The 27,409-nt window shown below is 38.4% G+C and overlaps 1 protein-coding gene across 1 annotated transcript in view; it reads left to right on the plus strand.

Annotated features, from left to right (window-relative positions):
* Positions 1-27,409, plus strand: part of GPR158 (G protein-coupled receptor 158) — a 194,124-nt gene that overhangs the window by 93,482 nt on the left and 73,233 nt on the right. The window contains exons 4-5 of the mRNA XM_074157470.1: positions 1,509-1,726; positions 24,432-24,500. Coding sequence (XP_074013571.1) covers positions 1,509-1,726; positions 24,432-24,500 — 287 coding nt within the window. The remainder of the gene's footprint in view (positions 1-1,508; positions 1,727-24,431; positions 24,501-27,409) is intronic.

Consider the following 27,409-nt stretch of genomic DNA (forward strand, 5'->3'; position numbering starts at 1 on the left):
AAAAAGACACAAGATGTCTTATTGCTGTCTGCTTGTATCTAAGAAAATCTGGCTAGCAGCATGAGTCAGCACTACTCTGCTATATTCAGGTTTCCAACATCTTTGTTTAGAATAAAGCTCCAAAGAGAAATCCACAATCTTCATGAGAAATACCAGCCTGTTCTCTGCACACTGGGGGATGCAGGAGTGAAGCATCCTGCACTGACGATGAGGAGCCCAGGGCTGCTGGAACGGCATGCCAAATAACCAGACTTGGGTATCCAGCCTCTTTGTCCCTTTCCCAGGCTTTGCCTGTGAGCAGGTGTAAGCTCATGCACCTTCGTACATAGATTTGAGAAAGCAAGAAATAATAACCCTTGTAGATAACCTTCTGCGTCAGATGTTTCAAGCTAGAAGTTTGAGGAGAGTTTCATAAGCCACTATGCGTGTGCAACGTTGGTGGAACAGGCTGTCTCTTGAATTAAGACTGAACAGTGCATGATTTACTACTTTCACTGACAGAGGAGGAGAATTTTGATCGAAGATATTGGAGCAATTCTCTAGTCTTGTGAAAAGCGAGAGAAGTTATCACACAATTTAACACACCATTGATTTGGCTTCATTCACATTCTCTTGTTTCTGGAAGCTCCGAAGTCTATCTTGCTTATATTAAACATTTTCACCAAATTCAGTTTTTCTTCTTATTCAACAATATTCTTTTTTGGCCACTTTCTCTTTCACCTTTTTATTTCATTAATTGCCTGTAGGGTAAGCAGTCTTACAGGGGGTTATGGGCAAGTGTTCATGGATCAGAAAAAGTAGGGGTCCTCCTGTGTGCCCTGTTGGTGGGTTCACTTTGATGTCAACTGACAGCTGTCAGTTCAAGAATCATTGATTTCCTAGAGAAAATATTAACTTGCCAAGAGGTTTTCCAGATTTCCTGGTGTGCTTGTGTGAACAATGGAAAACTATACTCAGTGTATGTGCACTGGTTTTGCTTTGAGGATACAGTAGTGCAATCATGCAACAGCATGATAAACAAATGTTAATTAAGAAGGTTTTTATCTAATTTGAAGCTAATTAATTCACTAGATAGCATCTTTATGAAATTGAGGAACAATCTGAAATAGAATCAGAGCTTGTACTTTGAACATGAAGTAGTTAATGGGTCTGCTCTTCATATGTCTGTGTAAAATCCTTTCCATATTCCCAAATCTTTGATGTAATTTTTTCTCCATTCAGAAGTCTCCTTCAAAGAATTTCCCGTGCAGATTTAGTCCGCTTTAAGTACAATGGGAAGGCATTTGGCATTTAATAAGCTCACTTTCCCTCATGTCTGAATTGGTTTGCATTTTGTGAATGTGACAAAGGAGGGTGAAATGAGAAAAGTCACCCTGGCAAACCATTTTGTAACTTAATGAGAAGCCAACAGGGTGGGAAAGGGAGTCAGCAGAGGACTGGTTTGCTCCTGGGTGGACGAACTGCCCATCTTCTACAATTAAAGGTGTCTCCCCTTCTGATACTTTCAGGAAAGGATGCAGAAAATCGCTTTTCTGGTGGTGAATTGTCAGAGGAAGTCTACACCTGCCTGCCCTGCAGGGAAGGATGTTCTTACTGTACAGACGATACTCCCTGCTATGCACAGGAGGACAAGTATTTACGGCTGGCTATCATCTCATTCCAAACGCTCTGTATGCTGCTGGACTTCATAAGCATGCTGGTAGTCTACCATTTTCGCAAGGCAAAGGTAAGCAGACATGTTTTACTTTGATATTCCTGCTCATTCTGTGGTACTGACTGATTTATGTTGAGTGTATAGCTTCTCGTTTTGACAGTCAGTTTCTCAGGGAAGGAGCTCAACTTAAGGAGAGGATGGGATTTCCAGACAGGAATGCTTTGCTTTAGGTTATGTAGTTTTTGAAAAAAAAAACAACAAAAAACTCCTGAGAAATTTACGTCTCCCAGTGAAATCTGCTTACATTTATAGATGGTCAGCAGAAATCAAGGAAACCTATTATTTTCAAAGTAATTTTGGAAAATCGGGCCGATTACGCAGATACCTAAAGGAAGCACGTAGGTATTTATTGTCTCAGGATCTTGAAAGTCTCTATTTTACCACTGCTGGGAATTAAGTTTCTTTTCAATATGTTTGAGACAGTAGCTGGAAAATTATTATATCAAAGAGAAATCCTTCAAAATAATTCTAGTTCTTAGAAAGTTTAAACTTGATTCTATATTTAAAGATTTTTTTTTTCTCTAAAATATGAATAAAGTAAGGAGTGTCTGTAAATTGCTGATGCAGGCTACAGTTATGCTTTAGGTACTAACCTAATGAACTTTCTGCTTTTACCTCAGTCAAAGTCTTTTAACATGTAATATCTTGTGGAATCTCACTGTTGCCTCAGTAAATGCAGAATATTCTCTAAAACTTCCAATTTAGTGAAAAAAAAAAAAAAAAGAATTGAAACTGGCACATGTTCACTACCTACATTTGGGAGACGTAGGTGTGCGCACAGTATGCTACACTACTGAAATTAATAGCTTCATCCACTTTCTATAACTAGATAAGCATTTCCATTTTGGTTTTTTGAACATTTGATCCCACAGTCTTCCTAATCCTACAGTGTCTGTTACAAATGTGTGGCTCATTTTGAAAGACTTTAATATCCTGGCAGGAAATCACAGAACGAGCAGTAACATTCTTTTTTTTTTTTCCTCTTCTGTTTCTGACAGAGTCTTTGTATTTAATGATATTGCATAAAATGATTCAAATTACAGACTTAATTGTATTTATAAAGTTTTTCATTATGAAATGTCTGTTGTAGGCATCCGTTTAGTTGCTTAACATTAACTTAGCAGAAGAATTTCATTCTGGTTTTATGAGGTTTTAGTCTGCATGGTAATGTTACTTGCTTTTAATGTCATAGACAACATCATGAAAGAAGCATTCTTTGTGACTAAAAGCTTTACTTTCTAGACCTACCAAGTGAACAGAGTAGATTACTTCATGTGTGGCTATTGCAAATTTGCCTTGATTTTTTTTCACACTGAAATATTGGTTCATAAGAAATTTCTATATTTTCTCACAAATAGTTTGAGATCAGAGATTAGAAAAATTGCATACACTCTTGAACTTGTACGCTTACATGTGTTCTGATATACGTATCTACTACAGTAAAAAAGAAGATACCTGTTTATAAAACGTACTACAGAAACTTTGTATTTCACAAAACCTGCTGGTAACAAGAGGTGCATTTTTACTTTTGTGATGAATAGTCATTTCTCCAAAGCAGGCTATGAGTAAAGAACCAGATGGGACCTGAATATTTAATACTAAAGCAATACCAAAGGGGCATATACACACTTTTCCTTGTTTCTAAAGAACTTTTCTGTCTTTAGGAATTTGAGCTTATTTTTTTCCAGATTACCTCTTACCATTAGACATCATGACATCTGAATGAGGGAGAACCAGACATGAAACAAAACATTTTTTTTTCCAGAAAGAAAAGTGACACCTTTGAGACATTGAATTTCATTTAGTTGGACAGATACAGATTCAATTATAATTTTGCTACCTTAGAAGAGAGTTGATTTTGCTCTAAATGTATATTTCACAAGGAAAAGGGGAGGAAAAATGAGACAAAATGCTAATATGGTGATTAACAATCTTTTCCTGTATGATCAGTGTTTTCAAGGAATAGAAACTGATGAGTAGATGTTCCATTGCTTTTCATGTCATTCAGCTGAGTTTTTTCTTGAACTCCTTTTACGTTCTTTATCTTGTTGGTACAGCATGATTTTAAAAAGAGAAAGATCTTGTGTGATTGCCATGAAATGAGAAGCTGTAGAAAGGGCAAACACATTGAGAACAATGAGTATTTGCATAAGAAAACTGCTGGTTACATTGGATAATGACAGAAATTTGGAGGGAAGGAAGAAAACTAGTAACTCTGTACTCTCCGCCAAGGGGCGAAAGTCATGAAAATGAAAGAACAGATATTTAAATTTATTCAAACTATTGGCATTTTGAGAATTTCCAACTATTTCTGAAACAAACCTAAATTAGGTTAGTATGTCTGTCTGTGATTAAAGTTACTGTGTTAAACTGCTAATTTCCATTGTGCTGGGTGGGTGTCAGCGAAGAGCATTTTTTTGATTCTTTCCTACCTATGGCACTACAATATTCGAATAGTTGCAAGAAGTAATTTTTAATACAGCATTTCAACAGAAAGAACTGTGTCCTGCTACCATATGAAGAAACTTTCTTCAAAGTCTTTAGAAGAGTAAAGATGGGGGTTAAGAATAAAAAATGCTAAATTAAGGGCCTAGTGCTGGAAAGAATGAAAAGTAGATATGTGGCATTGTGGTACAGTTGTTGGTTGGTAAAATGGGCTCAGGCAAATGGGATGGCAAGAGGGATCAGGTTACCACTCTAGTAAAAGTGACTGTGCGAAACACTACTTAATGCTTGTACTTTATGAGTGCTCCTGGTAAATACTAACTTCACAAAGATAAGGTCCTGAAAAGTTAAGGTCTGCCAACAGAAAGTACCTTGGGAAGAAACACCCCTAGCACCTTGACTGTGATATTGTTCATATAATAATTCAGACAAGGAATTATAAAGGTCCATAAGGACCCTTTAGATCGTGATGGAGGCGACAGCCTTAGTTTCAAAAAAATCAACGTGTCAGAGCAGATGCAGATCAGAAGTATTTTAGAGAAGAGAAGAAATATCTCAGCTATTCAGGTCATAGTTGTTACACATATTATGACCAAGCAGTACTTAAAATGGAAACTGCTGTGGAAAAGTCACTCATCAGCTTAGTTTCATCAACAGTATGGAATATATGCTAGCTCTGAGCCAGGATCCACCACTGATATAAGATCTACTGCTCCAGTCCCAAAGAACACGGCAATGAGAACAGAGATGTTTTCAACAATTACTGCCAAAGCGTTATTGACAGGATGTAACGATATGACTTTCATTTTGACATATTTATGACTGACCTAGGATGTGATAATAATGGTCTACAGGGAATCTTGGTAAATATCAACCAAAGTCGTTCCACGAATGAAAGATCTTGACGAAATGAATGGTATTAAATAGGCAAAGCCTATAGCAAGCCAGATGACTGCTTTCTAAAAGCCAGGATTCCCTTTAGAGGAACCTTTGGAATCACAGAATTGTAGGGGTTGGAAGGGACCTTCAAAAATCATCTAGTCCAACCCCCCTGCCAAAGCAGAGTCACCTAGAACAGGTTGCACAAGAACATATCCAGGCAGGTTTTGAATATCTCCAGAGAAGGAGACTCCACAACCTCTCTGGGCAGCCTCTTCCAGTGCTCTGTCACCCTCAAAGTAGTTCTTTCCGCATGTTCAGATGGAACTTCCTGTGTTCCAGCTTGTGTCCATTGCCCCTTGTCCTGTCACTGAGAAGAGCCTGACCCCATCCTCTCGACACCCACCCTTTAGATATTTATAAGCATTGATGACATCCCCTCTCAGTCTTCTCTTCTCCAGGCTACACACCCAGGTCTCTCAGCCTTTCCTCATAAGAGGAGTGCTCCATTCCCTTGATCATCTCTGTAGCCCTTAGCTGGACTCTTTCAGAAGTCTCTGAAGTTTTAAGTCTCTTCTTTTAGAACTTCCAAGGGTTCCTCTAATGAGTCTTCCTCAGACTTCTGAAAGAACTCCTCTACAAACCTGCTGAATTATTTATTGTGGAGTAAGCTGCTCCTTACATTAATAGCAGTAGAGGAGGAACGGAAGAGAGGAAATGTGCCATCTGTGTTTATAAAGACTTCCCGTAATGGTGACAAGAACTAAAGATCAGTAGGTCCATTTTACATGCTTGCAAATTCCTAGAAATGGTAATAAAAAAAATAAAACTACTGGGTCTGTAGATCACTGTGGGAAGTGGGCTTTTGTGAGAATGTGAGGCCGTACAAATGTATTTATATCTCCGTGAAGGTGGATTATAAGCATGTGGATATGAGACTACTTTTTCCAAGGTCTGCCACCAAAAGCTCTTAAAAATTATGATCTTAAGGGGCTAGGTGAGCTACACATCTTGTACATAACCAAGAGATAATAGAGGAAAAGGCAATGCAGGAAATATGGTATAAAATCATGTAAGACAGGGAGATGTTGACATGTGAAGAATCATAGAATCATAGAATGGTTAGAGTTGGAAGGGACCTTAAAGATCATCGAGTTCCGGACACCTCCCACTAGAGCAGGTTGCTCAAAGCCCCATCCAGCCTGGCCTTAAACACTTCCAGGGATGGAGTGGGGAAATATTCATGGTTCCTCTTAAGATGGCACTGGAGGGTGTTGAAGGGATCTCTCAGGTGGTTAAAAAAATCAAGTGGGTGTTATACACAACTTTATGTTGCTTTGTTGGCAAAGAATATCATGGATCCCAAAGTATAAATCAATTCAAATAGAGTTTAGAAGGAATCATGAAAGATATTTCCGTTATTGTCTGTTTAAATACGGTGGTTTTGGTGGAACATCTGGTGCAGAAAGTCCATCATTTTTATTGTTAGAAACTGGGAGGATAGACCCGGAGGGGTCACTCTCTGCTGTTCTCCTAATAAAGCAGCACAGGCCCTGACCTGAGGTAGGACACTAGATTCTGAATCAGAATGCTGTTCTTCTGTTCTCTTGGCAAAGAGTCATTGAGTTAGATTTCATTCCTTTTCTTGAAAGCATTGTAGTTACTCATACAGACTTGCATGTTTGGTAGGTGGCAAAACAAAATTGAACTCATTTGTCCAAGGCGCAGTACCACTGGTACATCACTGGTACCACTGACCAAAATGTGGGAATTGCCAACCTGGAAATGAAACTGCAAATTAGTGTCTTTGAGCGGCAGTCAGCATTGGCAAACAGTACACAATGGCACTGCGGAAAGATACTGTGAGAAAGCTCAGATTGATGCTGAGGAATTCATTTGAGGCTTTGTGAAACACAGGTGAAAGTGACTCAGCAGCCCTGAGATTAGCTCAGCAGCAATGTTATTAAACTGCAAGAGTCGTAACTGGAGAAAATTACAGGCAGAAAACGTGGCCCTTTGCCGAGAGAAGGGAGAACTCCAAAATGGTAAGAATGAAAAAAAAAAAAAAAAGGGAAGAAGGCACAGAAGGAGTAGCAGAAGCTAAACCACTAGTGAAGAGCATTGTAGGGGAAGACAGAAAAAGATGAAAAATGTAACAGATAAAGCAGATGCTGCTGCTATAACGGGAAAAGACAAAGCAAGAGAGTAAGTGGAGGAAACATGCCAAACAAAGAAAAAAAAGCACAAAAAACATTCACAGCTAATACAGAAGAGAAAGCAGATGTGCAGATCACTTCAAAGAAACCTTTAACTACTCTAGACAACCCTCATGCCAAGCAGTAGTGAAAGCTGGAAAACCTGAGCCCGGCATTAGCAGAAGCTGCAAGAGGCTGAAAAACTCTCAGGAGATGGAAATGGATGAAATCCCATCAGAAAAGCTGATGGCATCTGACAGCACCGGTTTAATGACACTGAGGGATTAAAGGACTGAGGGTGCAAAGGAGCCTGGGAAAAAGAGATTTTTTTTCCTCAGTAGTGGAAATGTTGAAGTTTTATTAGACTCCCCTGACAGGGTGATCTTGCTGAATACTGCAGCTGGGGAGATGTTGAGGCTTCTGCAGTGTAAGAGAGGTAAAGGGACACTGGATGCAAAACAAGGAACAGGTTCAACTGAGGCTCTCAGCACTTTGGATGGACTAGATATGCATCCTAGCAATTGTAGAGCAGTGGATAAATGTGTAGGCTCCTCTTATTTCTTTCGTTTTCAAAAGGCTTTGGCGGACTATGAGAGGATCTTGCAGAACAACTTGCAGCCCTACAGAATCAGATCTTCATGGCTGCACACAGGGATGCAAAACATTCTCTAAGTTGAACAACTAAGAAACAAATCAGCTCAAGGTGAACACTAGCAAACATCCCTGTGTGCTGTGCCATTATTATTGATTGAATAATGGAAACGTTACTGCTAAAAACATATCCAAAAAGTATGATGCTAACAAAAGTTATCTGCCCAGAGCTGGCTGGGCAAGGGCAGAAATCACTGATGCTAAAACAAATAACGAGAAGCTGAACAGTGCTTTTGCAACAAAAAGCACCGACAAAATAGGAGAATTCATCTACATGAGCAGTGTTACATGAACCAATAGAGAGCTCAAACAGGGAGTGACCAGCTGCAGTATTGATTACATGCAGCGTAAGGGCAGCAAAGCTATACAGCACAGTTTCTTTCATAGAACGAAACAGAATGTTTAAATAAATATAAAGAAAAAACAGATATTTTTTTATTTCAAAATTAAAATAGGATTTCAGGGGCTAAAGATCTACCAGAGCCTTAGAGAGGAAACCAGCTGCATTGTAAACAAGTTCTTAGAAAAGTACTGAACTGTGGATGGACATCGCTTGCAAAGAACCTAAAAAGCTCATCAGTTATCAGGCTGCCTTTTCAAATAAATCAGAAAGAAGAGCTGAAAATAACTGACCTTTGCATAGTGGCCATACCAACTCAAACATGGAGCTACCAGGCAGAATACAACTGCTGTGAGGAATTTTAAGTGCCCTTAAGAAGTACTACCGACCACTACTGTCAAAGAGGCTGGAGAAGCTGATCTCAGCCGTAATGTGGAAGAGACTAATTGCTACTTTGGTGATGAACAAGAGATGAGAATGTGGTGCCAGCCTTGACTCACACTAGACCTAGTCAAAAGGGTCTTTTTTGCTGTGAATTCTCATTCAGATCAATGCTAAAGGCTTCAGAGTAATTGCACTAAAGCCAAGCTACTTTCCCATCGCCTTCCCTTGTCATGCACCGCGGTGCTGCCAACTTCTGAGCAGGCAGGGGAACCGTGGGCAGGTGGGAGGAAACCTTTGGGGGATCTGGTTTTTCTGTCTTCCTAATGTGTCTGTATCCAGCATCTCTGGATGTAAATCCAGCACATCGTGGTAAAACTGACAGCAGCCAGCGCACTTGGAAAAGATTGTTTTCAGCTCTGAAAAACAATGGAAAAAATGCTTAGCAGGGAGTCTTTAAAACAGCAGTTTGGAATCGTGTTGTCATAAGGCATTAACAATGATGAAGGACAGTGATAGAGCCCATGGAAATGAAGGGCTTTGCCTCATTCAAGACCATTTCTGATCACAAATATTAGAACTTTGTAACTAAATGACCTTTTATTATACTGGTCTTTCTCGCCTCCCTCCCCCTGATGCCCACACCCCCCCCCCCCCCCCCCCCTTTTATGAACACTCAAGAACTGTTGGAAATACAGAAATGCAAATACTTTTAATGAGCAGAGAAAAATACGTATCTGGAGCACTGATCAAGGAAAAAAACCCACAGTTAAAAAGACCACATGGCTAATCATCAACAAAAATAAATCATTTTGCTTCTCTAGAGGGAACAAATAACAACAACTGACTTTTTTTATATGGTTTTTACTCTCTGTTGAATACAGATTTCCAGTGTTTGGAGTTCAATGTGGCTAAGAGATTCTATGCCACCTCTTTCCTATTTTTCCATTTAGTGTAAATACCTTTAAGTGTTCTGCTAAATATGATTTCAAAACTGTGGAGATAGTCGCTGAAGAATGCAATTTTAAACACTGCACAAAACTGCACATAGATGGAAAGGCAACATGCAAATTAATGCTGTAGTTCCCCTTTCTTACACTGAGAAATCAAGAATGTCTTTTCTCCCTTACTGCAGCCATGATAGGATGCAGTAATTCAGAGGGAGATAATCACAGGCCATTGATGTGTGATACATCTTTAAATATTAAAGCATGCTGGCTTTGCAACATACCTTTTTTGCTAATGTAAATCAGCCAATCCTTCCTTTTTTTTTTAACTCTGCAGTGGCATCTTGATGTGCTTGTGCCTAGATGCCTTTCATCTTTGGTGCACATTCTGCTTTTTTCTCCCTAGACACCAATTTCTGACATTTCAGCTGAAGTGGAAACTCGATGGAGGGAAGAGATCTTGCGCAGATGGAGCAGCTGCCTTTACATGCTGTGCTGGTGGGCATACCTGACAGTTCACTCAGCGCATACACATTCTGTGCAGTGCTTTATACACCCTTTCTTCATCATATCATAGAGTGAGAACCTAGTTTCTTGTGATTTCTCAGGGAAGTTTATTGTAGTCTTGGGGCGTGCAGCTTTAAAGACGTTGACAAAGTTGTTTTCAAAACTGTTGTTGTTTTTAGTGGAATTCTCATTCCCTTTATACATAAAACAGAACTCATAAAATGTCCTTTCCCATTTTTCTGCGAAGTTAAGATATGCCTTTAGGGATGCTGTACTTTTTTAACTCTCACATAAATAATTGCAGAGTGCCATATTGAAAAGATAAGAAGTGCAGGAGCTCTTAGCCTGTGCCAGCAGTTGAGAATCAGAGGTGAGGCGCTGGCTGCTGGAGTTCCCAAAGACAGCAGGCATTGGTCGGCATGGCTGCAGCGGTGGTATTGCCCTGAGTTTGTTGTGGCATTCGCTCCATAAGCCCGGAGGTTTTACATCTGTACGTATTTGCATTCTACTAAATGGTTTAGATGAGTTAAGTACTTGTGGATAGAAAAATAAACCTAGTTCCACTATAGACACTTTAGGCCTAAGGAAAAACTGAAGTGTGAAGAAAATAAAGATCTAGATATAAAATGTTGGTTGATTTCAGTCTCATGATAAGAGATAATGGGAAGAGCAGGGCAGTAGGAAGCACAAAAAGGCTATATACAGTGTTCACGAGACTCTGCCCCTAATGGCGTGTTAAAAATGACTTCGTCACTACTCAACAGTAGCTCTAAGGATTCAAAAGCTACAATCTTCTCTCTATATCTTTATATTAAGCCAACATTTGTCTCTACTTAGTTATTACACAGCACCTTAGGGCCTATCTGGAATTCATACATGGTTTATCGGGGACTGCACTGACCTTGAAATGATGTGACTCACCTGTGGACTATGACATGGTCACTCCACCGTGACGTTGAGACCAATTCCTGGCCTTTACTCTTTTAACCTTAATGTCTTGCTGTTTAAAACCTTGCAGTCTATGAATCATTGTCTTCATCTGTTACACCAATACTTCACAAAACTCTACAATGTAGAGCCCCAAAGTTCAGATTAATGGAGCTGGTAGTAGTGCACTTTCAGTGTAGGGTGCTGGCTGGGAAAATAGTTGTCACCAGAGATAAAGTTGTAGTAGCCTTGAAAGCATATGTAAGTTTAATTGTATTACACTGTGATTTCACTTTTAAAATAAATTATGTAAAATGAAGGTAATCAAATCCTTGAATTTCAGCATATATTTTCCAACAAAGAGAACTATTACAGCATAGAATAATTTTTTCAAAGCTCTTTCCAAGCTTGAAATTAAACTGAGCAAACTGCTAAGATTTTGGTTGTCTTTTACTCTCTGTCTTTGATACTTGCTGAGTCTTGTGTTTGTGGCCCCTGTAGGGAAGCTGAGTAGACCAATTGGTCTGTTACAGGATAATAAGCTTTCCCCACTGATTCTTTGATGCAGTAACTTCAGGACAGTTGCATTTACCTGAAGTTTCATTCGGGTTTGTGAATGGGCATTTACACATTTCCTGGGAAAGGACTTCCTGTCATGCCAGCAGAATAAGGTGACATTATTTATTTATCCTGCTATTTGTCTTGGAGCCGTATGCTGCTGTGAACCTTCCTTGTACAATCAATAGCAATAGCAAAGTCCCTGGTGGCTTGCACGAGGTCTTTGGCATGCCTCCCTTTCCAAGAGCAGACTTCAGTCTGAAGCAGGCCTTTCTTTTGATTTAAAGCTCTAAGTGTAAGCTCGGACATGATTCACCCACTATTCCAACCGTGAGCCCAATTTGTAGTGGAGGGACTTTTCAACCAGGAAGGCTTGGAGAATGTTGTAGTGACAGTTGTTTGCTTGATGAGCTCTTTGTATCTCGGAAGAGCATTCGGCCAATAGACTGGGCAAAGATTTGGTGACTGAAATGTGGTTTTTGTGGCAGCTGGCATTTGTGTTCCAGTGTGCCAGTGTCTGGACCCCATTTTGATGCTGAAAACCAGTATAACTAAGGAAAAGCACATTTGAAGATGAGAAAATATTTTTTGTTAAAAAGTTTCACTCAAAGAGAAGGAAGAAATAGCTTAAATGAAGAAACTAGGAAAACAAACAATATCAGAAAAAATGTAGCACGAGAACTTTCAAATAACAGAAATGAAACTGTTTTGGAAACCTTATTCTAGGAAAAGTCTTGCATTTTTTACTGGTTTTTTTTTAATTTATTGTTTAATTTAATGGTAGCATCCTCAGAGAAACTTTATGTGCTGCTTTTTATGGTTTTTTTTGACTGTATCATGTGGTGGAAGCTGAACACAAATCATTCAGACTAAACCATATGCCTGTTCTTCATTCTTTTTTTCATTTCTTTGGGCGAAAGTTCAAGGTTTATACCTCACAAGCAGCAGCCTTATGCTGTCAGCTTCTCTTTAGGACTTTGTGCTGTGAACACAGTCAGATTGCTTTCTGCCTTCCCTGTCCCAAATGTGCTTCCCTCTGTCTGGAATAAAATCTTGACATTTTTCTCTGACGTCTTCTCATCAATATCAATATAGCTGAAAAGAAACCTTGATCTCCTCCTGCTTCCCTCTAAGACATCCCTAGCTACTGCTTTCTTAGTTACTGTAGCAACCTGCTTGTTATCTAACTTCATTTTGGACTCTGGAGCTCTTTGCCTCTGGCTATGTCTAAGCCTTACTGAACTCTTCCTGAGTTCCCTTTTAATACATGTTTTCTGCTGGTCCACAGACCTGAAATTCTTGTCTCAGCTTGTTACCTTGTGACTTGACTACTGCAATGTCCTTTCAGCTGGCCTTGGCAGATGCAGTCATAACCTGCTCCTATCTATTCAAAATGGAGCTGCAAAGAGTTTTGTGTCCTGCCACGTCCTGTTGTCCTCATTGCGTCTCCCTGTTGACATCGTACACGAGCTATACCTCTTGGATTTTGAACTCCCACATGAGCTTTTCTCTGTCTCCTCATGCCATTTCTTTGAAACAGAAGTGTCAACACCAACCTCCATCATCGTCATCTTGTTACATTTTTCAAAAAACACCTTGAAGGAAACACCGCTTGTTTCCTTCATACTTTCCTCATGCTTGGTAGGGGCTTTTTGAGAGCATCCCCTTCTCCATATCACGCCTTCAGATTCAAGTGCTGACAAAGTATGTGACTACAGGTGGGATGCTGATAGGCTGGGACTACTGATGGCTTGTTAAGAGATGTGATATTGCCTTGTTGTTCCGTTGTTCTTTCCATCTGTTCTTATCCGCCCCTTCTCCCTTATCTTAAACTCTTACCTTTGTGGAGGGGGGACAGTTGTTTTTACTTTCTCCTTCTGCAGGGTCCGCAATAACTTGAGGCTAACCCAGGGCTTTCAGCAATACGGTGGTAGGAAGAATAATTAAGTTATACATAGCAATATTTCCTTCAAAGGCAAATGTGCTTTTATTTCTATTACAATCCATGATCTAAACTCAATGAGACGTTACTTAGTGTAATAAATTCTGAAGAGCTGAAAAATCTCACTGTTTTTGGGATCAGCATTTATCAGATCCAATCATAAGCTGTTAGTTTGGAGCAGTTTAGCCACTTGGCTCTTGTAAAATAAAAGTGAATAAAATAAACTTTAGTTGGATTTAAAATATTCAGAATTAGGAGGTTTTGTTTGATTTGAAATTAGTATAATGATCTTAATCTATAGTTCATTTGCCTTCTCAGTCATGTGAATAATGAGATTTTATCATCTTTATCAGATTTATTCTAACCCTTCTCTTCTTACATCATTCTCAGTTTGTTTCCTCTGAGATATTACGAATCTTGAGCTTTGCAGTCAGGTTGTTTTTTTCTCCTGTAATTTACCATAAACTATTTCTTTCTACATGATTGAACTACAATTTATAGAGACTGTTTTAGTGAGCTGTGGTATTATCTTCTGTAATAGGTGATGCCATGTTGAATAAAAAAACCTGAAATTCAGTTCAGGTGTTCTGAAGCTATTTGTAAACTAAACCAGGGGAACGTGCTAACTCAGCCCCACCTCCACCTCCTGCTTGTGAAATTTGGTTTTGTATTCCATCAGATTTTTTATATATTCTGTTTGATCTCTTGCTGATTAAAAAACTTTCAATTTATTATTGAAGACCATAATGCCTTTGCATCTTCCTTTCATTGCATATAACCTAATGAAACAGGCCCTTTAAGTGATCTAGAATTTTGATGATCATCATTTTACATATTCAGCTTTTAAATTAGCCGTAAGGATGTGAATAGACTGAAACTGAACTTAGGCATTATGTACCTCATTACTGATTTTCCTTCATCTATATATTCATCACTGTTTGGTGAGAACCAGGTATCTTGATCTAAGCAGTATGTCCCCAAGGAAGGAATCCCAATTCTTACAAGAAAAGATGTCCCTGGGACATTAACCATTTTCGCTGTGTGGGTTCTTCACCAACAAATACTGTTTTTTCAAGTATATCTGTCTTGTAGGTGGTGTAGTGCAACTTACATGCAGCAGGACCTATGTTTCATAATGCAGAACACCTTATCTTCATCATGATACATCGTAATGGTTTCTTTACTTGTATAACAGAAAGGATCAAGGACCATGTGAATTGAAAAATAAAGTCCTTTAGGATTTCTTGGATCCCTGACATCTTGTGCACTTTTAATGAAATTGATTTATGATTGATGGCTGCTTGACCTTTGCTTTTCCTGATTTTTTTCCAAGTAAAAAGTAAATTTAATAATTGCATTCTATTTGAGCTCAGCTATAACTAGTAATAGAAAAAAATTTGACCTTTCTGTAAGTATTCTTTAGTGGAAATGGAAAAACATGAGAATTATGTTTATTTGGTTTAGGAATACTGCACAAAACCGAAAAATGCCAGAAAATGCTGACAATTTGCCAATATAGCTTAAGTGGCAGCACGTAACTGTAGGCTTATCTTTGGAAAATTGGCCTTTGCTATGAAATTTACTGTATTTGCAATCCACGTTCTATTAGGAGCCTATTATTCAAATAGAACAATTATCATTAAAAGTATTTGTCAGTGTGGTAAGAGGTTGAACAGGACACTGAATTTCATCTTGACTATTTTACAAAAAAAATTCAAAAGACGTACAACCCTTTTTCCCTTGTAGTGAAGAGTGTTTCCTGCACTTAGCTGGGAATGAGCGGGTTGAATTTTGTACGTCAACCACCAATAATAAAATGAAAGCATAGTCTGTTATGACAATTGACATTTCCTTTTTCCTGAGTAGCAGTCCTAATCAGTCCCTGAATTTATTATCACAAAAATAAAAAAGTGATCACAGCACCATTCCAGGGTACCTAACTGAGGCTTCAGGGGACTCCTTCCAGTTGCTTTTGTGCTCATTCTTTAACCCCTAGTAGTCCTCGTCCGGGTGTGAATAGTATTAAGGTAAACACCACGATGAAATGCAGCTCCACTTTTTTTCTGCTCTTTTTAATGTTGGTGGCTGTCTGGGAACTGGCAGGTCCAGCTTTTGTCTCTTAACAGAGGAGCCAAACATCTTGCTTGCTGTAGCTCAACCTCAGGGTTAGAAAGAAAGATCTCTATATTCTGTTTCTTTAAGGTAATTTTAAAGTGAATTTATTTTAAAGGAATTTTTATTAAATTTTTATTTTCTTTATTTATTTTATTTATTAAATTAAATTTTAAAGGTAAATTTAAAGTGAAATAAAATTTCTGAAAATTAGCACTTTAGCTTTTCCACATAGCTTCTTCACTGAAAAAGATAACAATGTGTCTGTAATTGGGAAAAGTTATATGGGATAAGAGGCAGGAAAAAGGTTCAATGGACTTTAGAAAAACAGTGTATGGAAATCAAGGCAAAACTATAGTCATACTGAAAAAAAATTGTTTACTGGGAAGGCATATTTTAGTAAGAAAAGGAACTGGTAATAAAACATTTCAACCAGCTCCACTTCAGACCAAATATTTTCAACTTGACAGTATCTCCTCTCCCTTCTGTCATTTGATAGAAGAACCACCTGTACCAGGAAACAAGAATTTGAAACAGGAAGGGTTTTCAGATAAGAGACAGATTTGGGAATACAATCCAATAACTTCTCATCGCATCTGTGTCCTCATGTGTAGAATAGAATGGATCTGCCAGACCTGTACCACGAGGGTCACGCCAGAGCTACTCCTGGGAGCACCGGAGAGCAAGCGCACTACCATCGCATGTACCTTTAGCTAAGCTTTGTGTTTCACTTGTTTTGAGACAGTTTTGCGCAGTACTTTATCTGGTCACTTCAAATACATCAACTTAGCACAGCAGAGCAAACCTGTTCTCTGTTTGCTTGGTTCTGTACCATTCTGTCTTGTATCCGTATGTGCTTTCTAGCTGTACATTGAGTGGTAGATGTCTTTTACACTTCAATAAGTATGAATATGTTGTGTTCAAAGTTAAGATCAAAAACTAAATCTGTCTTCACTTTTTTCTAATAATTTCTTGTAGGCCTCATTTATCTGTAAGGCAAGCTCACATTCTGGTAGTAAGCCACCTTTGCAAAAGGAAATTTTCTTTAAATCACAACCCCACTTTGTCATTCTTTATATTATAAAAGTGGCAGAACTGTTCAACGAAAGTGAAAAAAAATCAAAATATGCCAACCTTTTCCCCTCACTGGGTTTCCATGGTACCGTGCTCATAAAATACACAGTGACATGTGGCCCTGGAGAAATCTGAGACTTCCTGGATTGACACCAAAAGTCTACAGTTCTGTTGTTTCAGTGATGCACAATGTAGCAGATATAGAGTTACTTTAATTTTATTTTGGCTTTTCATTTCTTCTTCTTTCTCCTGTCTGAAAATACTTTCAACACTCACATCAATGACTCTGTCTGATGATGTTCGGAAATTCAATGCTAATTAATGCTGCTTTATTTCCTGGATTGCTTAGGACCACAGAGGATTGAAATGCAATGTCCTCTATGCTTGTTTATCCATCATTTTAGCTTTTTGTTTCGTTACACTTGATGCAACTTGGCTGACTATGTTTTTTTAAATTTTCCTCATGCAAATAATTGTTAAGCATTTATTTATGACCCTTTTGCAGTGCCCAAGAGGCACGTATGACTTTCCTTTCCTAATGTGATTTGCCACAAAAATGGTGTTGCTTTCTGAGACGCAGGGATAAGGAGTGACGGTTTATCTTAAAGGCTATTAATGTGGTCTAGGTAGTATGGATAGACTGAAGACTGAGCAAATCCCAAGGGATAAAGCAGCCCTTCACAAACAGTATTTTTTGCATGCTTAGTCAAGTACGTGTCCTCCACTAAGGCAATTGGTAGGGGGAAACAGAAGGTGAGATGGGGGATACTTGGTCTGTGCTACCTAGGAACTCCCCACCCCCTCATTAGTTTCCCAGGCAATCTACAGTAAATTTCTAAACTGAGAGGTGGACTGGCAATAGCATGCATGGAGCTGATGAATGGTTCCTTCCTACCATGGAGAAAGCCTCAGGAGCAAACCAAACAATGCAGTAACACTGAAATCCTGCTTTGAAGTGTTGTGACATGAACGTGATCTGGCTTTACCTGTTCTTCTCCAGTGACATCTGAGAGTTGGACTATGCGTGATTACTCCTCAGCTCTTGTAGTCACCATTTCAGTTTTTCTCCAGGAGCTGCCCTCTTGTTTTCATGAATTTCTTGATGAAGTAGCTGAAGGTAATACCAAGAAGAGAAAATTAAATTCCATTTTTATGCTCCAGACACATGCAGTTGCAGCTCCCTCAGATCCAAAACTGGAACAGGTAGTCAGATAGATCAAAAAACTCTGGCTGAAACGCAGTCTTGGAAGGAGATGGATGAGGAAGCACTATGAAGATAGCTTGCCTTGATACCATTGTCTTAACAAAGGTGTCTGTTCATATATCGTATGTCTAAGTCTGTCTTTTATCCTGATCTTTCCAATAATCAAATGTCCTAGTAGCAGCCTGACTGAAGAAGACCGGTAAGCTCCAGTGGAATCAGGCTGAATATGAGCTAACAGTGAGCTCTCACCCCAATCCAAGAAAACCATATACTAAGCAACATGAAGACGGTGAGAAGACAAAAGAAAGCTGTTATTTCTTTCTACTCAGTGCCAGTGAGGCTACTCATGAAATACTGGGTCCAGTTTTGAGCTCCATGGTTCGAGTGTAGAGAAACCAGCGAGAGTCCAGTGGATAACTACTAGTGGGGACTAGAGCATATAACCTACTGGTAGAGCTTGAGGTAGCTAAACTTGGCTAGGATGGCGAAGAGGAAGCCAACGGGCAATCTAGTAGCAGCCTACTTGAAGGGTGGTTGCGAAGACAGATCCAAACTCTCCTTAGTAAAGGCAAGTGATGGAAGTAACAAGGGACAAGTCTTCCAAGGGGAAGTCTACAAAGGCAATTTCCGTGTAGCTGCTCCTGAACTTGTTTATAGACTGAACATGCTGCATCATGTAGCGTGATGTCATGTGCCATGACTCTGACCCTATACCCAGCTGCAGAGTTGCAGTCAAATCCTGAATCTCACGTGGAGGTGATAACTGACCTCTGAGCCAGTCGTGACCGTGAGTATTTCCTGATGTTGTGAATAGTTTTAATTTAACTTTGAGTAGTCACTTAAATGCAGAGCAGTCAGTAGCATCTCACAACTGTTAGTGGTTACATCCCAGCTGAGAGGAGGAGTTGCTGTGAATATTTCTAGCGTCTTCCTCCTTGAGTTGGAGTGCCAGTCCAGTCCGTAGTGGCTGTATAGCTTGAGGGTATGTGCTCAGCTATGAGTCCTGTGCCACTGCCTAAGGCATACTGGTTTATCTGAACTCACTTTTTCCATAAACACCTCTCAAAGTACATTCTATACAGATGAAAGGCATTTTACTGCTCTAGCATGCTGATTTTTCTGTGTAGGTGTAACATTACATACCCAGTGATTCAGAAGTTACCGAGCCAACCAAACAGGGGCCTGTACGTCCTGTATCCTCACACTGCTTCATTATTTGCATTTTTTACCATGTACCTAAACTTAATATTGCATTTTGCTAGCTGGCCCTTTGATAGCTTCCTGTGAAACACCTGATTGCAATTCACTTGATTTTCTCGCATGGCTGACAACTTGCATCAGATTTGGTGGAATTGTCTTAGTGGACTTTACTGGTCACTGCAGAACTGAAGGACGGTAGCTACTGTGGCTCAGGATGAGGAAGATGTTAAAGATCAGTACATACCTGGTCTTGACCTTTAATGTAGTACATGACATACTATTTTAATTGCTTCCTTTTGGTTTGAGTCCAGTATTTCTGGATGGAGGCTGGATTGAAGCTAATGCCTAGTTCAATCATTATTTTTCCTCCTTTGGCTTATCAATAATAATAATTATTATTATTCATTGTTATTAATATCAATAATTATTATTATTGTTAATTATTTCAACCAAGATCTCGGTAATTGAAAAGCAAAGAAACCTAGAGAATGTGGAAAATGTATGGTAGAGGTAGCTAAGCTAAGTCTGAAAGTTAGTGTGAAGCTAGAAGCAAAATAAATTGCAATATCACTTAGGTGTCAGCAATATGTATCCATGAAGTGAGACAGGGAAAACCAGAAAGGACAGTTTTACTGACACAAATAAGTAAACATAGAAATAAAACCCTGAAAGGGAAATGAGCACACAGATGAAGCAGCAATAAACAAACTGTACACAAGATGAACAGCAAGAGAAATAAATAAGCAAAAAACAAAATAAATGCCAACAAGCAAGGCAGATGCAAAAAACTGAACAGCTGTTAAGGAAGAGAAAAATAAATTGAGCAAATGTTACATGCAAGTGGAAGAAAATCCCACTGCATGGAATTTCAGGGCTGTATCCTAAAATGCCCTGATTTCTTTGAATTCCATTTGAGAATTTTAATTGTGCAGACAGTATAGGTGGGCGCCAGTTGGTAGAGGCTTTGGGTTTTCATTTGTTTCCATTCTTTCATTTGTTTTCTTAAAAGAGCAAAGACTTTTTTCCTGAGGCATGTGGATGTATTCACTGCTGTGGATGTTGCAGATTCCCATAAAGTCAAGCAATTCTGATGCTGCCCACAGCCGTGCCTTAGGGGCCTGTATTTGCAAAGTCTGTTCAGTGAAGGATTCAACTTTTGGCGGAAAAACAGGTGCTCAGAGACTGGTGGAAATTCCATCTATCAAACATAGAATATCTTTAATAAATTAATTTTTAAAAATCCTGGTTTAGATTTGGTTTTCCCCTCCAGCTATTTCCTGTTATTAAAGCCTAAGTGCTGGATGAAGACTTTACTTCCTGGACCTTATCTCTCGGGCTATAATGGGGGTTATCGGAAGAAAAAAGTCATATATATATTTTAAACCAATGTATGTGTTTTTTCTAAACCAAAAGCTTTCATGTTACTTTTTTGTTATTAAAATATCTCCTTTTCTTTGCAGTTGAGAAAATTAACAATTAGAGTTTCAAAAATGTAGTTTGGGAGAATTCTGATGCTTCCATTTCCATCCCATTTTTTTCTTTTCTCTGCAGTTACACAAAAAGAGTTCTTTGGTTGTACTATTTCTTATTTGAAGTTTTGGGCTTCTCTTCATTGCCGTGGATGGCATTTATCTCTGCCACATCTCTACTCCATTTGCTGAAGAATCCTGTTAGGAAGAGCTGTGGTATCTGTAAATGTTGGGTTAAAGTCCTTATTCTCCAGATATCCAAGACTGAGAAAAAAGCACAGTCAAAACCTGGATTCAAGCTCATTTTGAATTCCAGAGTTGCTCTGTAAGCCATACTTCTTTTAGGGAAGGAAACAGAAGTGCATAGACAGAATTCACAGGGAATGGTTCCTACCACAACACAGGTGAGAAGAAAATCATGGGTTAATTCATTGTTTTGGAAGCAGAGCTAGAAATGCTGAAGTTCTTTGCCCCTGCTGCAGGTTATCTTATGATTATGCTGCCCAGAAAAAATTGCACTGATTCCGCTGTAATTCAATGAGAAAAGACTGATGAGAATGTGAAAGATTTATTTAGAAAAGGATGTTCAGACAGAAGCTGTTCAAAGACCAGCTTTTTTAGATCATTTCCATCTTCTGTGTACGATACGCATTTCAGCAACTTTCTTGGCCATTCTGTCATATTCAGATGCATATAGTACAAAAAATATAGATGCATACAGTACAAAATGAAAAGAAAAAGCTTCTTCAGTGGTTTGAGTATCGTTCGATCACGAGAGATGTGAGTTCACTGACCTCTGCCAGTGTCTGGTATAGTGTTGGGCAAGGCAACCCCTCTACATTAATTCCCAATGAGTAAAGTACCATGGTCTTACAAAGATGTTGTGAAGAAATACTCTATGAAAACATGTGGAGCTCCCAGCTACGGCAGAGTCAGGGCCACATAAGAAATCTTGTAGATATGGTCCTATAGTGCTTCTTAAAAATTTACGTTATAGTGCTGGAAACTTTGTATCACTAAGTGTGAAATCTGTGTTATAGGAGGCAGATTTTAACCTTTTTTAAGCTTTCCTTTTTCATCTGCTGCACACAAGATTTATGTCTTGCTTAGGCTAAATTTATGTGTTCATTAGAAATGTGAACTAACATACCCATTTATAGTTTGTAAAAATATTTGCACTTTTTATTATACATGTCAAAGCAGTGTGCATGATCCATAGCTTTGAACATTTAAGCTATAAAATAATTGGGAGTCTAGTCACTTCTTAATTAAAATACCCTGGAATTATTCCATTTAATGACTTCATAACTGGCATCTAAACTTTTGCTTCTAGCTTTTTGGTGTTAGAACAGAACAGAAAGCAATCTGCAGAAAGCAATCTTGGAAAGTTGTCTGTATGTGTTGGTTTTTATAGTACCTTTTGAAAAAGTTGAATCCATCTGAATACAGAAATATGGGTAGATAAACAATTTTATTACAGCTGCCATAAAAGATTTTATCATCCCTTCAGGTCTTTGTTTGTTTTGTAGGGATGCTTATAGCAAATGAGTGTCTCACAAATACAGAACCAATGTGTTTTGGGCAATTTTTTGACTGTTGATATATGTATGCTTTGTGAGTGTCTCTCTGGAGCATCCTTCTATAGGAAGTGAGGGCAGGGCTGTTATACGGGGAAATGCAGTACGGGAGTGCTGGACCATCTTTACATTAGCAGACTAGTGGGTGAAGTTGCCCATCTATCCAAGTGACAGAGATAAATGATATGAAGTACTGACTCAGTTGAATGTGATATGTCATTGAAGAATGGGATGACTTGAGCCAAAAAAACCTGACACTGGCATTTCACGTACCATTTTCCCAGCTTTTTGCATTTGGGATTTTGTTTATGTGCTACCCAACATAATAATAGAGAAAAAAAGATTAAATTAATTTGGGTTCTTGAAACAAATGCCTTGCATTGTGGGAACCCAGTGTAGATATAAGCTGCACTTGTGGGCTGATACTAAAGTTTCAGCAATTGCTAAGGCAGGCATTACATTCTATTCAGAAAGATAGTTACAGTATTTTAGGTACTTGCTAGTGGTTTGTTTGCTTTGCTTTTTAAAAAACATTTCTTGGAAAATTTTGCAGTTTCAGGGTGCAATTTTAGAGAGAGGTAGCAGAACAGTTTTGCAATCCTTAATATGGAACTTTTAATATGAAAGTCTAAGGTTAAGATCCACAAGGAAAAGTGAAAGAATTGGAAAAGTCTAGAAAAGAGGAGCCATAATAATGATTCTCAAATACATGAAAAATTCTGGCCAAAAAATAAGGAAATAAGGTTTCCTGGGAAAATCTTGCAGTGGTTGAACCAAATAACCACCATTATCATCTTAAGACCAGTGAAAAACAATTCATAATCCTCACTCCAGGCTTTAAGTGTGACTAGAATAGCATCAGTAGCACAAAAATGCCCCTGGGGCTGTTACAGTAGTGTTTTCCTTAAAACAAAAGCTTTGATGTGAATACCCATTGGAAGTAACTTCTCATGATAATTTTTTGGGGGGACATTTCTGTAGGGTGTTGATGATTGATGATGTCTGCTGATATACATGCTTTAGACAACCTTTGCTGCAAAATTTCACCATTTTAGGTAGCTCCATAATTGTCTCATATTAAAAAGGCTTCCTGAAAATTTTCTTCATGTCTTTCAAGCTATGTTCAGTACATTAGATGATGTAAAAGTGACCAGTTGAAAAAATGAATTGTGAAATAGGAAATATGAGTAAGATTATAGTTTCACTGTGAAGCTGAATTTTTATCTAGAAAATTTCACCAGTCTTTTTTCCAAGCAGAAACTGGATGCCAGGACACCAGAAATTTGTCTGTAAATCTATTCAGACAGAAACTTTTTTTTATGATTGTCTTACTTCTGAAAGGTAAATTTTTCTCATCTAAAACCATTAGAGAGATTACCACAAACCATTGATTCCAGCCCACAAGAGGATTTTATGATGGAAAAGAAGGGGATTTTTATAAAAATTTTCAGCTAAGCATCTTCTGCTGTCCTATCTGCCTGCATCGCTTGAATCTGGGAAAGCACTGTGTTCTTCCAGAACAGTGTATGAAACAATGTCTCAGGGGAAAGAGATGGTTAAAGAAATGGGAAGCAGCGTTGAGGTTTTGTCTTTTAGATAACATGTAGATGCACTATACATAAATCATCCAACCCGTTGGAATTCACTTTGTATTAGGAAAACAATTATATATATGTGTATTTTAAATTTTAAAAATGTAAGAAAACTATGACAGAGGGACTGCATTAGAATCAGTGAGGAAATGGCATGATATTTTACAATCCTGACAAGTTCGTATCTGAATCAACATCTTTGTACGAAACTTCAGGAAAAATAAAGGTGCTTTCCATCTAACAGCACACTCTGTATTTAGTAAAATTATGGATTATTCATACGTATTATAGAGGCCAAGTCATTAATATTAAATAAGTCAAAATGTTTGAAGGACTTCTTGAAATGTAAATAGTACAGAAGAAATTCTACAGTTAAATTCATATCTGTAATTCCCATGATCCATAACTCTTCACACTTGAGAGCAATTTTAGCAGTTTGAAAACATATCCAGGTAATGTGTGTTGAATAGTACTTAACGTAGGAAAGAATGATTTTTTTAAATTGGATTTTGTAAAACACAGCCATTGTAATGGGTCTGCAAATGAAAGAATGTGGAGCATGCCAGTATGACAGACAGCTTAATACTGTGCTTTAATAAGCGTTACTGTGGAAGCCTTATACTGACAAAAGTGAAGGTGCCTTCTGCAAAGAACCCTGTATCTAATTGGCACACAGAGAGAATTTTCCAATATTTTGTATTGGTTTTTGTCTTCTAGAGTATCAGGGCTTCAGGGCTGGTGCTGTTGGAAACCATTCTTTTTGGATCACTTCTTCTGTACTTCCCGGTAAGTCAAGCTATAACTTTTTTGAAAAATTATATCCTTGCCAACATTTTAGAACATTGTATGAATCACCTTATTGCAAATATAAATGTCAAAACTATTTATGTAATGGTTAGTTTAATCTGACTATAAAATGTGCTGTGTTCTGTAAATATTCTTAAGGGCCCTTGAATGTTTTACTATATTTGTAATAATTTTTCATTTTCAGTTTAGAGAACTTTCCAGTGGTTTTTGCTTTGCAAGATTCTCTAAACTATGCTATGGGAAAAACATGCAAGGTGTGTAAAAGGAAGACACTGATTATACCAAGTATTTCTCTGGAATTTGGTACAAAGGAGTGTATTTATTTCAGTGTATTACTGGCATATATTTTTATGTTTCTGAAGCTACATAACATCTATGGTAACAATGTATTTGGGAAAATGAGATGGAATTATCCCTATGCTGTAAGAGGGGGAAAAGAAAGTAATTTTTGAGTCACATAAGGAATATATCACAAAACATATAGAAATAAGAAATAGAGATCCTTTCTCTTTTCAAAAATGCCAGAAAACCTGAGTTTGTTAATTGCCATGTAAACTCAATATAATGACTAGATAAAGCAAGGCATCAAAGTGTAAATTGAATGAAGTTGATAGAAAGTGTGCAGATCAGGAGACAGAAACAAGGATGGAGTTGTAGATTATTTAAGATATGTTTACGTTCTCTTTTCCTCAGTAGTCAGAATCTTCTGCGCCTTTACAGACCATCATGTAGTTACTGAGAGATGGGCCAGGAAACAAAACTCCTTAGCACTTGCAGAACAAGTAGCAAATAAACTGTACTAGAGTGAGGTGTGAAGAACACTATAATAAACACAAATCCTGATAGAATTTCTATACATTAATTTTTGAATCATGTGGCCATTCAAGTTCTAAAGAAAAAGCGTATGCATTTCTAGGATAGTTTTATGTGTTTTTTCATATTTCACTCTGCAGATGTCAGGGAGAAAGAAGTTTTGATTTTATCCATATTGTACAAATGCTTTTTATGACCTGCAATACCTCTCTCTGGGTTTTTCAGATATTTCTTTCATATTCTTTTCCGGTAAGCAGAACAGAAAGCCAATGCACTGCTTCCTCAGCTGGTGTAGAAATGCTGTGAAGCATTTACAGAAATTCATAGCATAAAGCATAATGTGGAGGGTTGTTTCCTTTCCGTGGCTCTCTCCTCTACTTTCCCAGAGAACCCTGGAGCCATGTAGTGGCTTCCCCAGGCAGAGGCTCCATAAGAACCAGTCAGTGTTTGTCCAACCTCAACTCCAAAGTATGCCAGAAGCCTTAGCTCTTGCTCTGTCTGCAGGCTGCTCACCTGTCACCCATTCTTCAGGTTCTTTCCCAGTTCTGGTCTTGATCTTCTAACTATATTTCACAAAGGACAAATGTCCTTTGGTGGCTGTCCAGCTTCAGGTGCCCAGCACCAGGGATACTGAAATACTCTCGGTGGAAAGAGATTTCTCCCTCAGCAGTTGACTTGAAGAAGAACCACAGTGTTAGATGGAAGAGATGGCCCTCCACAACCTTTAAATGCAGAGAGAAGAGAGGAAAGGAAATGGAGCAGGAAGGGAGGGCTTTGATAACTGAAGAATCCCCTCAGCTTTTGGCCAATGTTTAAACATTTCCCCCCTTCTTTTTTCCTGACATTAACAGTGTTAAATGTACAGCAAGTACAAAATAACAATTTGGTGTATTCTGAGGAAAAATCTTTTGCTGAAAATTCCTGATTAGCTTGGCTCCCAGTTGGGATGTAGATACTTGACTAGAGCTTGTCCTTCTCTGCACATCTTGTTCTCATACTATATAAAACTGTCCACTGAGAACTCACTCTGCTAGAAACTAATATGCAAAGTGTATGACCTGACTTCTCTCTTACAGCAGTTTTATGCTCCCACACTCTTTGCTGGGACTCTTTCTTACACAGGTAATTACTAATCAGGCTATTTCTCCTACAGGCTGAAACAAAAAAGAGAGAAATTTTAGCATTTCTACTTCCAAGATCTTAGGTGAGTGATGTAGAGAGTGTGATAGTGGGAGGTGATATTAATGTTCAGACAGAGACGTTAATCCTGATTTCACCAACCACAAGAATATGCTTTTGTAAAAACAAAGAAGATTGGGACTGATACAGAAATATCAGTATTTCAATATCCCTGTCACTCAATTTACTTCCAAGGAAGATTTCATCAATTTCTGATCCAGGGCAAGCCAGTGGAACAATAAATGTGTGAAGGCTGTAAAGCGTAGACAGAGAGGTCTATTGTATAATGTTTAAGAAAGAAAAGCCTGTGTTTCTGCAAGGTGTGAATTATGGAGTGTGAGTCCTTGGAATGTGAACTCTTGACATCCTGCTGTACATGGACAGTATCTAAATGTGCTCACCTGCTTCTTGTCTGGAAAAGGAGCACAAGGCAGAGCAGGGTGGAGCAAGAAAGGAAGAAAACCTGAGCTCTAAGCAAAGAATCTGGTTTGCACCAGCTGACATTCACACACACGTTCATTTATAGCAAGGTGTAGAGCATAGATTATCAATTATCGTACTGGTTATAAGTCACGTATGTGCAAAGCAGATCTTTTTCCTAGCTCATATCCATCATTTGTTTACTTCCTGTTGTTTGGAGCTTTTATTTGTTTCTGAGAAGAATTGGGAATATTCTGTAACTCAGTGATGTGGTTCAAGACTTAATAAGTGTGCACAGAGGTAGAGTTGTTGCAACTATTTTATTTGGTCTTCATTTTACGATGAAGGAGTACATCAGAGCTTTAAGACTAATTAATAGAGATCTTGCCTCTTATACACCCAAATTAGGCTACATTTTCCACAGCTAGCATTAATACAAGTTAAAATACTGAATGGAGTTCACCAGTTTGGGCCAG

Source organism: Numenius arquata, chromosome 12, assembly GCF_964106895.1.
Source record: "Numenius arquata chromosome 12, bNumArq3.hap1.1, whole genome shotgun sequence".
NCBI lineage: Eukaryota > Metazoa > Chordata > Aves > Charadriiformes > Scolopacidae > Numenius > Numenius arquata.